The sequence below is a fragment of the Pygocentrus nattereri genome, chromosome 13 (genome assembly GCF_015220715.1).
Source record: "Pygocentrus nattereri isolate fPygNat1 chromosome 13, fPygNat1.pri, whole genome shotgun sequence".
NCBI lineage: Eukaryota > Metazoa > Chordata > Actinopteri > Characiformes > Serrasalmidae > Pygocentrus > Pygocentrus nattereri.
Window position 1 is genome coordinate 21,393,923 of NC_051223.1, and position 17,016 is coordinate 21,410,938.

The following is a 17,016-nucleotide window of genomic DNA, read 5'->3' on the forward strand; positions in this document are numbered from 1 at the left end:
TTTTCTAAAATAGCGACTGGAGCAAAATAGGAGACTGGAGTTGTAAAGGACAGCTGCTGTGTTTCAGTAATGTAGAAAAATAATAATCAACAAAACCTTTTTCTTGGACAGCAATGATCTAATAAAATTGAGTCATTATGAAGTCAGAGGTTTAGACTCATAGAAAGTCAGAAGAAGGCGGTAGTGTACTTGATCTCATTCATGTGAGCTTTCTTCACCGCATCCCACTGCTGGTTGTGCGAGGAAGTTTTGCAAACATAACTGGGAATTCCTCCTTTGGTCATAAAGAGCACGGAGGTGGCAGTTGTGGTTAGCAAAACCAAAACAATTTATCTTGTTTCTCATCATTGCAAACAGCACAAATGTTTCTGCTGGTAAATCAATTGCAAATGCTGAACTTCAGAGCAAAGATGCTGTTTTCAGATTTTCTCTGTAAAACCTTAAACAAATTAGAACTTAATAATAGAAAGTATTTGGGTGTTCCAGTTACTGACATTAATATTTAATTTGGCTAATTCATTTTAACCCTGTATGAAAAACAATGTAAAATATGTTCCATTTTAGCTAAATGTAACCATTTTTTTACCTTAAAACATGATTGAGATTGAAAGTTTGGTATATGTTGACTTGGGCAAGGTGGTCCTTGACTCAGACTGACCCAGAATACAGCAGACCTCCATGTTTTGAACTGAGTAACAGCAATTAAGAGTTCCTTAATAACAAAGGTAATTACTTCTGTCTTAGCACCATGTTTTCCAGTAAAACACTTCTGCCTTGAATTACTGGTATTAACTTAGATTTGCAGCTTTAAATTGGGCCAACTAATAACAGCATTTCCATCATTTTCAGCTAAAGCAAACATCTTAATGCATGGTAAATAATTCCTGTGTGAATACGCTACAGCAGTAACATGTGGTGTGGGTTTCTAAAGTAATGACACATGGTTGCTTATGTTCTCAGTCGGCTGACTCAGCAGTGAGATGAGGATATAGTGGAGCTCTGTAAAAACTGGGCTCAATCTGTCCTGAAGGCAAAGCTTGCACAGTTCTCTTTTCCTTACACTGCAGAAACGCGTCTCTGAACTCTTTGAAGTGTCTGTGATTCTCCCTGAAGTAGTTCTGATTGTTAGCAGAACTAACTGCAGTGGCTGGCAAACAGATTAAATATTTATTTGTGAAAGTGACCATTAGGAAGTTCTAGAAAAACATTTGCCATGTTGTTTCCTAAAGGAAGACACATACTATACAGTCTCATTGGGAAGCGTTCAGAATGTGATGTTAATCGGTGATGTTTTACATCATAAACTTGAAAGGTTTATGGCCTTCCTTATTGTTTGGGTGTGATTACCTCGTGACTGCTGGCCTGTTTCTTTCCTTTGTTGAATATGTTGAATGCAGGCATGAAGCAGACTTATTCATAACAATAAAAGTGGCACAAAGAGAAGCTTCATAGCCAGGGCTGAGTGGGCCTGGTGGGCTGGCTCGGCGCTGACCCCTGGAGGATCTGTGTGGGATGCACTCATAGACTGGACGACAAAGCAGAGCCATTCACCAATCATGACTTCTGACCTACAGCTCACCCCCAGTCTACATCCCTCCCAGCTTCAGAGACATAATGCAACACAGTACAACATAAGACAAAGACCCTGGACATGACATGGGATGCCAAACGAAAGAAGTCTTGTAGAATACCTGAGGCTGTAGAACAGGGCTGTGCAATCTTATCCGCAAAGGGCCAGTGTAGGTGTAGGTTTTTGTTCCAAACAAGAAGAGCACACCTGATTCCATTCATTTTATCAGTCTGTGCCAGTCTTTAAACAACCGATCATGTGTGTTCCTGCTTTGTTGCAACGAAAACCTGAAGCAACGCTGGCCCTTTATGCATGAGATTGGACACCCCTGCTGTAGAATGACAGGAGCCGAATGACAAGCGATTGAAACGAAAATAAGAAACTATCATGTGGCCTGTAACAGGTTATGATGGCCTATTATCTGAAAATGCTACGTGAGCAACCACATCTATATATTTTCACTGCTGCAGGACAAAGTAAGACTTTAAAAGCAGTGAATGTATCTAGCACAATGGTCTCCAACCCTGTTCCTGGAGAGCTACTTTCCTGCAGAGTCTAGCTCCAACCACAATTCCCCATACTTCCTCCAGCTAATCAACCTCTTCCAAAGTCCCTGATTGGCTGCATCAGATGTACTAGAGTTAGGTCAGGGGTGGGGCAGCTTACGGGATACAGATTGGACCTAATCTCTACAGGAAGGTAACTCTCTGAGACCATCTTACTGATGGTCTCAGAGCAGTTTGAAAGGTTCCTGAAAAATGCAGATAAGACAGTTATCTTTTGCTTAATGCCAACTTTAAGTAAAACTGCCAACAGTAGAGTTTTTTTCAGTTAATCAGCTGTGGAACTGTACTGCAGTTTCTTAGAATGAAGCAAAACTTCAGATTTCTAACTAAGACTGGATCTGGGCAGCTGCTGCTTTACGCTACAAGGCCGGACCCCCATGCAGAAGATGCAGGAATGAAGTGCAGTATGTATGAAGAGACAGACAAGGGTACCAGGGTATGAAAACCCATTGCTAAGAATGGTAGTGGCAAGGACTTTAACCAAGATAAACCAAATAATCAAGTTTTAGACATGGTCTCTCTTCAACAGTTCAGTTATTGCCTAACTATGTTTTTGTCTACAGCACCTGTTTATATTTGAACTTATTTCACTATACTGGGATCCAGTGTCATCCTGTGCTTTGCCTGTTTTCTGTGTTCGTGCAGTGCTGGAGCAGCTGTTAGAGGAGCTGCAGCATTTTCTGAAGGTCCTGGATGGAGAGCACCTGAGCGGGAGTGCCACTGTGAAGAAGAACCTGCTCACTGACCTGCTGCAGTCTTATAAGTCCTCAAATGGTAAATCACACCAACACAGTCAATAACAGGACATGTCCCAACCTCCTCTGTACTACATAATTGCACCTCAGTTATCACATACCGTACACTGTTCTTTATTCATGACCACTGTTTCTTTCATAGAGTGCAACTGATTTGTGAAAAGTTGCCAAGTGGCCTGTGTTGAGGATAGCAGTTCCTTTCAATGAAAAGCCAAGTAGTTTTTGTTGCATATGTGTTTTTGTATAGATATGGCAGTAGGGTTCTGTGTTCTGGACTTGGGCTTCTGTACTTCCTTCTCTGGCTCCAAACTGTATCATTTTCCAAGGCTGTTTTTATCCTCCAGGGACACTCACTTCCTTTGAGTAGCAGCTTATAAATAGCCTTCATTTCCATCCTCTAAATCCCGATCTGTTTTCACTGTACCCGTAAAACATACTTCAGTTTTTAGTGTGCTGTTATTTCTCCCTTCATAACCATATCAAAGCCGAATGACCCACATTTGAGACTTCTATATCTTCTTGGTTAGCTGTAGGCTGCCAGATTCCACATTATTGTAGATTGTAACATCTTCGCCATTATGCTGTATATAGTTTCATAGAACTGTTTTGAAGCTCTTAAAACTCTGAATACTCTGTGATTGTGCCTTCAAAATCAGCCAATAAGGCTGGCTGCAGGCTGGGATTGTAGCAGGATTTTTATTGTGATAGAACATGACCCCTCGTGTTCCCCACTGGCCTAGCTTTGATGTGTATAGTGGGTGGAGGCCCTGGAGGTACTGTCAGGCTCAGGCACAGAACAGAACTGTGTCTGTTTCTCTCTCTGACAAAAATCTACTTTACGCTGGAAGATGTAAATGTAAAAAAACATCTGATATTTTAAATATAAAATGAATGGTAGAAAGGGAAGTCCCTTTGAAAACAGTTTTGATGTCTCTCAATACAAGAGTTTTTTTGTAATGGCATACTTTTGTCTTCTTTGTCTATTTCATTTTCTCTGTAATGGCTTTTCACAATGGCTGACACATCCTTTCTCAAAGAGTAAAACTTTTATCTACTGTTTATCTGATGGTGACACTATGGTGGTCTACCAGGTTTTGCACAGTTGTGTAGAATTCAGTTTTTTTTTCTACATCTTTAAATAATTTTTTGAACTCCAGTTTTGGAAACTCTGTTATTTTAATAATTTTCCTCTGACTCTTCCCTTATTTGTGCAAGCAGACTTACTTCTGCCTGATCTCTCCTGAAAATCAATAACTTGTATTTAATGTCCATTTTGACTAGAAATTGATAACTTAGGGGTCTCAAAAACGTTTATTTTTTTGTGATAGAATCTACAGTCTCTTTATTCCTGCTGTCTTTCAGGAGGGGATGAAGAATACATCTATATGAACAAAGTCATTGTCACTGGACAGAACCAGGACAAAACAGACAGAGGTGAGTGAATGATTCAGCACCTAAGCTGGAATTTACATCACAGAACAACTTCAGTTACAGGTCCCAGACATGCTGTTAGGAAAATGTTCTAATGCAAATAAAGCAGTGAGATAAACACACAGACTTGTGGTTTGGTTTCTTGTGCATGTTTCACTACAGATTAAAAAAAACATTGTTTCCTCAGAGCTTGCTGAGTGGCCTGTGTTATTTTCAGCAAGGTGATAGGTTGTGGGATAAGTGTTGCAGCCCCCACCTCCAGCCCCCAAGCCTTCACCACCACGATTTCCTGTTTCTCAATAACTCCCATCAGCCTCTCATAGCCAGACCCCCATCTGAGGCCAAGTCGCTTTGTTTAGATTTCACTGAAGAATGAGACTCTAGAAAACTAGACTTAACATTCACATTACGGCTGTCTAAGCCACAAGACGTATGCTTGGATCAGATGCGATAGTGCTCTTTGATCAGCCAGATTAACAGCTCATGCTATTGTGCAAGAATCCCCCTCCCTTCGAAGAGCAGCTCACTGAAGAGAAATAGAGAAAGACACTTTAGAGCAGAGATGCTTTTCAAGCTTCAGAACCATTTAAAAGTGCTGATGCTGTGTGACAACCCTATTATCATGTTTCTCTCTTGTGCAAATATTTACTCAGTATTAGTATTATTATCTATTTTGAATCAGGTACTGTATGACGCGAAGCCCAGCAAAGAAACACAATCAGCCTTACAGAGAAATAGAAGGTGTAACTTAGAAGAAGCTAAAATTGTCAAGAAAAATGACGCCTGCCATCATCCTGACTTCTAGGCCTTTGCTTTGAGTGGTGTTCATCCCATAGCAACCCAGATGTTAGCATTTGGAGAGGAAGTCAGAGAGGAATGTCTGATAGGAAGTGCTTGAGTATGGCCAGTGGCTCTTAAAATACTGCCACAGACTGTGTAAATTAAGAGGAGATGACTTGCAGCCTATACAGACTGTTTGGCAGATGCAGCGTTTATTCGCACTCTCCCTTTCTCCCTCTCATAACACGGACAAAGCAGATAAAACATACATTCTGTACATGTACTGTGTGAATGTTAACTTTTAGGCACTGCTCTTCTTTATAAACATAGAAATTAGGGCTACCATTTATTTTAATGATTAATCAACTTGTTAAAAAGGCCAAACAATAAAACTTAAAAAGTTATTACAAATCGTGCCTAACCTTTATAAAATTTTTATTGTAAAATGTTAGTGTAGGGGGTCTTTAAATAATCTAAGCAATTTTTTAAGGAGTTGCTTTTTAACTACATATAATACTGGGCTTCCTCGAGGAGAGGTTTCAAAATGGTTAAACAAACACACACTAACATCCATAAAATCGTTATTTATTTTATATATATATATGTGTATAATCATTATTAATCAATATTCTATACATTTTGTTTATTCAAATATTAACACTTTTCTCAGCAAATAAACACATACTACACAAATAAATAGATTTTGAAAATGTGTCTTGGGTTTCACACAGTACTGTATATGTGTGTGCATATGCGTGTGTATTGACATATATACATCCAGAAATGTCATTCTAGAAGCCTCGAGAACACACTTGCTTTGTTTATTTCCTTTTGTCCTCTCTTTTCGGCCTGTATGTGGAATATAACATGGTAATCAGACAACAGAGCGGAAGCAGAGGCCAATGGAAGAGCAGGAAAGCACATCTCTGCCCCACAGAAGAGTCTTCCTGAGCTGCCTCCACCCAGGACAGTGAGTGATTACCAGCTTCATTTCAACACATATAATTCAGTAATCTTTACAAACAGCAATAGTCATCATAACAGAAGTTGGGACAAATGTATGGACATGCAGACACACCTAAGCCAGACTCAACCCACTACTATCTGGATATAGTATGTTAAAAAGACTCGGTTTGACTTCACTGTCATTTCATTGCTAAAATAAAAAATGTCTATTGGTTAACAGTAAATATGCAAAAAAAAAAAGATTAAGATTAGACTATTACTAGTCACATGCACCTATACAGCTTTCCCAGAGACATTGTTTTAGTTGTGAGTAGAGTGAGCACTTTCATTTGTAAAAGCAAAAAAATAACATTAAACATTTTTCAGGTCATTTTGTTGTACACATTCTAGCATCAGCAATATATTAGAAAATATTTCTGTAATATCTTTCAGAACAGGGGTAAAAATGAACATGTACAATTTAATGAATGCAAGTATTTTAGAAGCTGAGATTTTTGGTTCTAAATGTAGAGAAAAGCTGATTTTTAAGCCTTTTTTGAAGATAATGATAGACATATTTGGATGTTATTTTTAGATTCTACAGGAAACTATTTGACACAGCATGGTCAAGAACGGTGTCAAGAATAGATGAGCTGATCCTTCGTTAAAGTTGCTAAATTGAGTGGACTTGAATTGACTAAACATGCTGATGAACACATTTCTACTTAATTTTGACATTTTTTAAATCTAAAAAAATTACTGCTAGGACTAAAACCATAAATTCTGCCTGTAATATCTTGCCTTAATCTGTCATTTAAATGCAGCAAATAGTTCAGATTTTTTGTTGTGTGGTACTGACCTGGTTCTGTCATTCATTACAGATGCTGTTTTCATGCCCATGTTATCTGCTATTTGTTTAATGTGGGTTTCATGTGGAGGTGCCAAATGAGTGTGTTTCTCACGCTTAGTAAAACAGCCGTGTCTGTGCTTTACAGACCCTCAGAATAACCATAAATTCCCACTATTAGCAGCTCCAAAATCCCTAATGAATTCTGTTTTTATAGATGCTCTAATCACCTTCAGACCCAAGGTATTAATCCCCATCTGAAGTGTGATGTGTGAGCATTTCTTAAAGTGTGTGTGTGTGTGTGTGTGTGTGTGTGTGTGTGTGTGTGTGTGTGTGTGTGTGTGTGTGTGTGTGTGTGAGAGAGAGAGAGAGTAGCCCCTGTAGTTGCTCCAGTGTTCTGTGGGGGTCTGTAGTGGGGTGCATAGACAGACAGGAGGATGGAGAGAATTAATGGAGCCCAGGGAGAAGGCTTTGAACTCCAGACCCATCCACAGATCCACAGGGTGCAGCCGGTGATTAACAACAGCTGCAGCAGCAATTTGGGAGACACCTCTGCTGTGTAGACGTGTCGTTTGTGTATTTGAGTGGGAGAATAACAGTGTTCTTATTCAGACCGGCGGTGCCCAGCTCTAGTCTTGGACTGCCGTACTACCAGCATTTAACCTGCTCAAATACATCTAATTCACAGGCTTAATAGTACAATAGTAAGTAATAATAACATTGGCAGTAACATTATTGTACAGTAGTAATATACAATATTTCTATATGTAAGAACAAATAGATGTTCTCCTGGTGAAATATAAGCATAAATATTCTTTCTATGTTTCTACTTGAGTAACAGTACAAAAGTACTTGCTTGTGAATGTATTTGAATATCAACAAGTAAAAATTATAAAAATATTTTGTTAAACAGGTTATATTAAGCCTGTGTGGCTGAAGACATGAACAAGTGTCATGTCAAGAGTCACACAGGCCTTCTAGATCATGTTAATCAAAGTAATGTCATACAAGATCTAAAATAAGTCATAGTACCTTTATTTTTGATACTCAAGTACATTCAGAAAGTACATTCAGACATATGAAATATTCTGTAATACAACACACCATACCACAAATTGTAATTGTAAGATGCCTTATATATTACAAGTAATATGCTAGTATATTAAAAACATCTTCATGTCACAAGGTTAAAGATTGGCTTGCATTATTTTGATCAAAATTATTTACCATTGTTAGATCATGTGAATGCTTTGATTTAACCAAACACTTATTTGGAACATTTAAAGCTAGTGTGGCTTCTCAAAAGCATATTGCTTATTTACATATTGCAACTTTTTGCTGTACTGCAGAAGTCAATAGTATTTTGACCAGTAACAAACTATATTTTGCAGTGATAATTGTTTTATCAAGAGCTAATTACTTTACGGTGTTTAATTAACTTCCACATTCTCTTCTTTATTCTGATAATCAGTATCAGTCTCCAGTGATTCATCTATACTGTTTATTTCTTCTCTATCTATAATCTTGGGTAACCTGAGCATGCAGGTCCAGAGTGATCCATGCTTTGGAAAACCGTTCATCTGCCTTTGGGGTTTCCACTTATCCCCACAGATCAGGTACTCCAGAGTCAGATTGTGGTTCACTGTGAACACAGAGTCCCCTCTCACCATAGCCGTAAACAGCGCCCCCCGGCTGTTGACGTAGTGTCCTGGCATGGATGTCCACTGACCCGTTGTGATATTGTAGCAGTCCATGAGGCACCTCAGGAAGTCATCACAAGGGCCGTTCCTCATCACATAAAGCTTTTCACCATGCGCCACCATACAGTGGCCGTAACTCTGAGGCCGTATCATAGTGGTGGTCAGGATCCATTCGTCCTTGACTGGAACATATTCATAGATATCCGTAGTGTCAGGAGGCTTCCAGAAACATATGAAGATCCTTCTCCGTGCCACTGCGCTCGCCGCCCCTGCTACAGGGCGGGGTGCATGCTTCACAGTAGTCCACTCACGGGTGGAGACGTCACACACTTCTGAAGAAGATATGATCCTCTTGTCATACTCACCACCAAAGGCATACAGACGTCCTTCATGGCCCACAAGGCTGAAGTTATACCTTGGCTGTTGAGGCCCGTCAAACATGCTCCAGGTGTTGCTTTCTACATCGTAGCAGAAGCTGAAGTCCACTGTCTCTTTGCTGATCCCTCGCACCCCTCCAACCACATACAGCCGGTTCTCTACCACAGCCACGCCGGCCATGGAAGTACTAGCATCAGTGGGCAGGTCAGTGAGGTATCTCCAGGTTCCCTGCTCTTCATTCAGGAACCACACTGTTCTGAAGGCGTCCTGCAGAATCTTCATAGAAGGTGAGTGGGTCCCTAAAGCAATGAAAGAAGCTGGTGAGAGAGACTCCACATAGCAAAGCATCTCGTCGGGCAGAAAGTTTGCTGCCTCTTGCAGGTCATGGAAGGCATCGCGTATGAACATGGCTGCTCTATGAAACAATCTCCACAGGCCAAACACAGCGGCCGTGTGGTAGAGAAGAAAGCAATTTTCTGTGTCCAAGATGTCTGTGAGGTACTGGCTCAAGGCTTCCACTTGAAGAAAGGCAGCACACTCTGCAGCTTCCACAATCTCATCAGGGTCCCTGATACTTGGCTGTTCACCTCTGGAGACAGCCAGAGCAATGAGGAAACCTCTTGCTTTCAGACCCCCTTGTAAATGGAGCTCATCCTGAAGACTCTCCCTCATCTTAGAGCGGAACAGAGCACGGAAGTACTCTGAATTCTGCCTTAGCAAAGCTCTTTCCACAGTAAACACGCTTCTTTCTACCCGCACTCTCAAAGAATCTGCCAGCCCCTGTCCCTCTTCCGGCCTGGACGCTCCCAACTGGGCCGTAGGACTCCTGTCCAACTCCAGGCTGCTGGGCGTCTCCATAACACCTCCAAATTTCCTCTCCTGACCTAGTATGTTATCTGGTCTAACCATGCGGCCTGAAAGGAGGTCCAGTTAATTATTGTTTTTGTCCGGGCTTGACGGTAAACATAAGCATGTCAGCAGTGCTGTAGTGTCACAGACACACTCCTCTCCCGTTACTGAAAATAGAGCAACCCTAAAGATAGCAACAGGGCCGGTCACCAGCGTGAGATAGGAAAGGGAGTGTGTTGGACTCTGTACTGAGAAAAAAAGTCAAATCTCAAACCCAGATTAAGACTATGCTCAGACTAAAAAAGGGTTTTCAGTGGTGATTCATCACCATCATTGGAATTTAGCCCAAGATTAGGCTTGATTCAGGTTTGTTCAACCTATTGTTCAACCCTATAAATTATATTAGTCAATGGAGTAACCTACTGATTATTATGATTAATCAAATCGTTTTTTAAAAAGACCAAATGAAGGTGGACAGAATAAATCATGCACTAGTACTGTGCAAAAGTCAGAGACCGCCCTTCACTGAGGAGATTAGATATAAAATAACCCACTTGCATAAGGAAGGAAAAGTGAAAGGAACAAAAGAGAACAAAACAGCAGTTTCTAAAATGATATAGAGAAAATGGGACTCCTAACAACAAGCAAATAACAGTCTTGCTTCAGATTAAAAAATACATTGTGACAAGACAACTCAATGTTATAGATCTGAAGAGATTTTTAGCTGTCTAGAAGCTGTTACTGAGAAAAGAAAATAGCCAAAAAGAAAGAAATTTGTACTAGAACACCAAACTGGACATCTGAGATATGGAGTAAGTTTTTATGGACTGCTGGGTCCAAATTTGTAATTTGTGATCACATGAATCATGAGAAGCAAAAATGCAACCAACTTCTAAGACTGAACATTTTAAAAATGTAGTTGTTGAGGCTTCTGTGTGATTTCTGTTAAATATGTGATTTCAGATTTTTTTTTCCTGACACTGAAAAATGGAAGACTTATAAATGCTCACCATTTTTGACAGGAAATTAAATAAATGAACTTTGATCTCTGGCCTTTACACTATTGTACTTTATTGGAAAAAATAAAACTGGATGGCTTTAAACAGCATGTAAATGGATGTCTATAAGGCTATGTTTCTGACTGTAAGCGAGACTTGTTTGAGAAATTCAAGTATGTATTATCATCATGCAAATTGCCAGTTAATCACTGTTTATTCATTAAGAAGGTGCATTTTAGTTTAATTATGAGTTTAATGAGGTAAGCACAACAAACTGCTATCAATCAGTGCTATCAGTGACTAAGTGACTACCTTTATAATCAATCAAATGTATCTTGTTTTAAGTAATTTCGTGTTGGTGTTTATCACAGAAGGATATGATAAATTATAAACATGACTACAGTTAGAGTGCTACACTATGTACAAGCATGTAATCAAGTCAAAAGCCTATTTCAGTGCCTCCAGTAGGTCAGAGTGAGTTCAGAAGAGGACCAGGAGGTGCTGTTGGTAGAGCAGAGAGCATGTCAGTGGTTAATAAGTCTGTTAACAGTGCTGATTATTTTCCCCTCTTACCCTCTCTTCCCCAGCAGTGTTTGGGCCCAAGCCGGCCTGTGTTTTCACTGAGCTGGATTCTTGGCATGGGAACCAGGGATTTTCCATGTTCTGGGTGTTCATTTGGTCCCTCTCCCACTTGTCTTTTTTTCTTTTTCTTTCTTAAAGACTGGCGCTCTTTCCTTATTTATGCCTGCCTCCTGATCTGCTTCCTCCTCAGAATGGATTTCCATGGTGATGAGAGAATGGGGGGGCTGATTGTTTGAGCAAAGTCAAGAGGAATAAGATTGCAGATGAGAATTTGTGAAGGATACAATGCACAGGATTGTCACTTACAGTGTGTGTTCTCTTGTCAAACACACACACACAGACACACACAATTACTAACATAAGCAACAGCAGTCCAGTTTGTGGAACAGCTGGACTGTGCCTGGGCTCTAGGTTCTGACCTTTGGCTGTGTCCGAAGCAGTGCTGATAATCAGTTTGAAAGGGAGGAAGCAATCGCTCCTTCTTTCTTTTTAATCACTGGCAGATGCACAAGCACTCAGAAGCTGCTTTTCTTACCTCCCAGAATTTTTTCTGCCTGTTGGAGTGTCACAGGGTGAGGGAGAAAAAGAGGGAGCTAGGGGGTGTAGAGTTATGAGAGCGTGTGAGAAAAATAGTTTCCATTTAGTTCAGTTGAGGCCCTCCTGAGCTAGTGTGTGTTATATGTGGGGCTGCTCTTTTTCCCACCAATCCCTTGTTTTCCAGGACGGTCTCTTCTTTTTCCCCTCCCATGCGTGCACTTTTCTTTTGGCTTGTAGTTCAGCAAAAAACCTCTTACCCCATATACAGTCAGCCAATACTCTTTACAACAACTCAGTACACTTTAGTTTTGCACTAGAATACCAACAATAATGTAACTAACAAGTTATAGAAGCATATACCAATTAGCAAACCTCAAACCAAGTTATTAAGTAATTTCAAATGGCCTATGTGACTTGTACTCTTATTCATAATAACTCACAAAAATATGTTGCATAGCTAAAAACAGCATTAGTAGCCATCATGAAGGCTGAATTTCGTCCTTTTACAATAAAGCCCACGGCACACTTTCACTTTTAGTTACAACATCCTGTGTCTCCACCAAGGCTCTGAGCCCAGTTGTTTACGACCACTCCCTTGTCTTTGTTTTAAACTGGACACTTATTCTGCCTGTTAACCTTGGTAACCCATTAGCAGAATCAGCTTCACCAAACAGGCCTATAAACTCAGCAGCAGATAGAAGCATGAGGTTTCAATCAAGTGTAAGGAGAGTCTTTCTGAATGATCTGTCAGTAATCTCTCATGATGAATCAACATAAATCAACATCCTGGTTCACAAGCCATGCAGGACCCTGTTTTCTCTTAGACTGCGTGGGTGGTTGGTTAATATAGTGAAGGCTCGGTGCTATGTTTTCCGCCCTGAGGCAGGCATCACTGTGTAATGGTATATCAGATGTAGAGATTTAGAAATGTTTTGAGTTGACTGATTTGGGAAACCCACCAGACCACTCCACACCCAACAAAAAATATTACTCCTGCAGGCAAACATGTGTGGAATTCCTGTCTGATCTGTGCAGGGCTGAGGTCAGAGGGAGCTCAGATTCAGGGTAGAGGAATTCCCCCTAATAGAGAAGAGCCCAGAGACAGAGCAGGTGCACAAACGAAGAACCTCTTATTTATTACATATGAGCAGAAGGGTTAGACTCAAATCATCACTGTCGTATCAGAACCTTACAATTCCTCTTAATGTAACTTTTATGGCACCAGCTGCCTTTTACACACACACACACACACATCTTCTAAGCCACTTCTCCTTCTGGGTCACGGGGGAAAATGGAGCCTATAACTGCCTTTTACATTGTCTGAAAATTTAATGGACCAGTAGAAATGGTTTGAGATCTCATTACATTAATCTATCAAAGTTAAGAACATTTTCCTTTTTTCCTTACAAAATTTCCATCTCAGAGAAGAGATTTTACATATCTGAAAACAACATGCAGTTTGGGTTTGTCTGTGGTTCATGCATCATTATTAATTTCTCTCTCTCTCTCCCTCTCTCTCTTTCTCTCTCTCACACTCTTTAGCCCATAGTCACGAGGGAGCCCTTTCCTCTTCCACCAGCTCCAGCTTGTCTGGAGTCTTCAGAGGGTTACTATGAAGAGGCTCAGCCCTATGATTCAACCATGAACGGTAAGCACTGCTCATTAAAGCTGCACCATGTGATATTTGGGGATTTGGAGACCTCTCTGGTGAAAATTTGTAATTGCACACAATGCAACTTCAGTTGTGTTTTGGACACCTTGGATGAATCTGAAAAGTACTCAAAGAGAATTCAGTCAAATCGTGTTCTGAGGATGTGAGTGAATGATCTACTACTGTCATTACATCTTCGTCAGTATAATGTTGACTTTTTGGAACTGTGACGTGACATGTCATTAATTTATAATGATATATGATGTGGTCTGAAAAAAGTCCAACCCGATGCCTCAAATGATTATATCAGGCTGTAAGACCCCAAAAACCTTTTAGCAAAAGATAATTGGAAAATATCAGTAATAGAAAAAGAACTCACCTTGTTTGTTGATTTTCAATATTTAATGTTAATTAAATTTGCATGGTCTGGTCAACCGGTTTGTGACTTTCAGTTTTTGTAGTTCTTGAAGGCAGTCAGTCCTTTGAGCAAGCGAGCAGAGTAATTGTTCATTCAGTGTCCTGATTTAGCTCAGTTAGCTACAGCCACCAAATTCTAGCTAATGTAATTGAGAACTACCATCTCCAAATTTGGGCTGCAGCATTTTGGTCGGTTCCCCTCCAAACAGTGACTTGACTCAGAGGACCCTGTGGCTAAGAAGAACAGAACAGTGATGCTCTTTGTTCAGCTGCAACAGCTCCTCTGGCACTGGACACAGCGACGGAACATTGACCGTGAGCCCAGGAAATGGGGGCAGCTGAAGCAGAGTCTGGGGTGGATAGAGCAACTCTATGAGGGGATGATTTATATCTTCAACAAATGTGCAGAGGACACAATGACTTTATCAAGCAGCTGTGTTATCTGACATTGAAAGAGATTATTAATAAGAATTCTATCTGCTCAAACAATGTAAAATCACTTAACCCTTTGAAGATATTTCCACCTTTTTTGCTTTTGCTGTGGTGACAGTAAATAAAAAACAGGTGGGAAAGATGTTAAGGACAGTTTCTTCTGTCTACAAAACAGGACTAAGCACTACTGTAACCTTTCATCAATTTTAAATCATAATGACATATCTCTTCTACTTGTAAACACAAATGTGGTTTAGATTGAAAAATGCACATCAAAGAGCTACAAGTAAAGTAATTAACACCAAATCACAGACATTTGCTCTGGCAGTTCCCAAGAACAGTCTGTTAAATGTACTTTTAGCATAAAAAATTTAGTTAATGTGGTTAGTGTGCCTTTGAAGCATTGAAATGTATCATTTTAAGACACAGTAGGCTGTATCGTGTAGTTTCAATACCTTCTTTATGTATCAATTATCTTTTCTCTCCCTCTGTTTCTGGAGACTTTGAATGTTTGGGTATCATCACAGGGGCCAGGAATCGAGTAGAGATCTCTGACACTGTGGTCTATGCTGTGATCAATCAGGGTATCTATTTCTTTCTGCATGATGGGAGAATAATGACCAATAATAATAATACTTAGAACTAACTGGAGATGTGCATGGGCCAGGGTAAAAGGATGTTTATGGTGATGTTGACTGTGATGCCAGTGATCAACTCATAGCACCTGATTTTGCATGTGCTTGCTTATGAAGCATGCCAAAGATAATCAGGTTTTATTCTCTTCTCCTTCCATCAGTCTGCATGGCCTGCAGATGCCTCTCCTCTTTTCTACCTCATCTCTAATATCTCACCATATCTAACCAAAGGAGACACCTCAAATTTCAGTAAAGACACTACTTTTAAGGGAAGTGCATATTTGTAGTATATGTGCGTATATGTGCATATCTGAGTATTTGTAAACATCAAGGAACAGATATTTGGTTGACTGCAGGAAAATGGAAAAACGCAAACAATAGTAGGGTGTGTTCACACTTGGGTGTGAACAATAAGAACCCTAGTACATTCGCTCTGGTTAAACAATTTATTAGAACAAGGGAGAACACCGACATTCAAACCATGGTGCACACCAAATAAGCAGACTGAAAACATTTGAGAAGATGTTAGTCTTCTGTTAGTCTGTTAGTCTTGGTGCAGGTCCAAATTAACTCTGACGTGGTTTGTTTGCAATGTGAATGCAAAATGGACCGAAGGCATCTATACTGACAGATTCTATTTGGACACATGCATGTGCATATCATCTCCTCATGAGCTCTGAATTAGTAATTATAGAATTATAATTACAATATTGTAGATATTTTAGAATTGTCATTAATTTTGTTCCAAAAGTGCCAAATAAAATAAAATCCATAGGCAAAATATTAAGGATCAAAACCTCTAAAATATGTTTAAGAACAAACAATGAGATTTAAGTCAAACTTATATTTTCAAAAGTAATATTTCTACTCATTAGGATAATTTTTTAAATAATTTGAAAGTTTTGCCACAAAATTGACTCCAACTCTGTTCAAAGCCATTATAAAATGCTCAATATACACATACTACTGTGCACATTAATTATATTATATGTCAATGTGGCAAAGTTTTGACATTTTATAAAAGCAGTAAACCACTCAAAGCTATTTATTACAATAATTTCACCATGCTTTGTGTTATGGAAAAAACCTTGTAACATATGGTTTCTCATAAGGTATTGAATATGACAAGACACTGATAACACAAGGCTTACATAAACCCACAATCTCAGCTAAGTCAGACCACAGTCTGAATCAAGGAGCTAGTTGTATATTATGCCAGATACACTGTATGCCTAAAGGTTTGTGGGCACCCCTTCTGATTAATGAATTTAGCTGCATTAAGGTGTGCCTACTGCTGAAAAAGAGTTCAAATACACACACAGTTTGTTGAAACTCCACAGAAAAGCTTTAGCTAATAGAATAAGATGCTCTGGAGGAGCCACACAGGAGCCTAAAGTCATCATGCTTAATGCCAAGCGTGGGCTAGAGGGGTATACAGCTCCCCAACATTGGGCTGTGAAGCAGTGGAACTGAGTTCCCTGGAGTGACAAAGCTCCATCAAATACCTTTGGATGAGTTAAGGGATGTTTATGACTCAGAAGGAATCATCCAATATCAGTACCTTACCTCACTAATGCTCTTTTGCCTGAATGCAGTTAAATCTTCATGGCAATTTTCCAACATCTAATATAAAGCTTTCCCAGAGTAGGGGCTGTTGGATGAGCAGGTGTCCACAAACTTTTGATCATATAGTGTATCTGCCCAATCAGTCCTTTTTTCTGCATGACTTTTGTTTGCCTTTTTAGATGCAATGTCACTTATGTCAGTGTGAACAACCGAGGAAAAATTCGAATGTAACATTGCATAATTTTCTACTTTGGTCTGGACCAAGGGAACTGCTAATATAAATGCACCCTCACGTGACCTTTGACTTACACAAACTGGTGCATCACCACAACAGTTTAAGTTTGCTCATAACCTTGATGCAGGACATATGTAGTTCT

At 39.7% G+C, this 17,016-nt stretch overlaps 2 protein-coding genes across 2 annotated transcripts in view; one reads left to right on the forward strand and one right to left on the reverse strand.

The window, feature by feature from the left end:
• afap1l2 (actin filament associated protein 1-like 2) overlaps positions 1-17,016 on the forward strand; it is a 48,095-nt gene that overhangs the window by 18,015 nt on the left and 13,064 nt on the right. The window contains exons 2-5 of the mRNA XM_017696005.2: positions 2,782-2,910; positions 4,254-4,325; positions 5,981-6,072; positions 13,481-13,586. Coding sequence (XP_017551494.2) covers positions 2,782-2,910; positions 4,254-4,325; positions 5,981-6,072; positions 13,481-13,586 — 399 coding nt within the window. The remainder of the gene's footprint in view (positions 1-2,781; positions 2,911-4,253; positions 4,326-5,980; positions 6,073-13,480; positions 13,587-17,016) is intronic.
• LOC108426481 (kelch repeat and BTB domain-containing protein 13) lies at positions 5,892-9,966 on the reverse strand. The gene has a single exon (XM_017696006.2). It carries the CDS (start codon positions 9,879-9,881, stop codon positions 8,325-8,327), a length of 1,557 nt encoding a protein of 518 aa, XP_017551495.1. The 5' UTR covers positions 9,882-9,966; the 3' UTR covers positions 5,892-8,324.

Bases quoted from the DNA above. Each gene is read 5' to 3' on its own strand.
- LOC108426481 (XM_017696006.2), bottom strand. From the start codon at position 9,881: ATGGTTAGACCAGATAACATACTAGGTCAGGAGAGGAAATTTGGAGGT.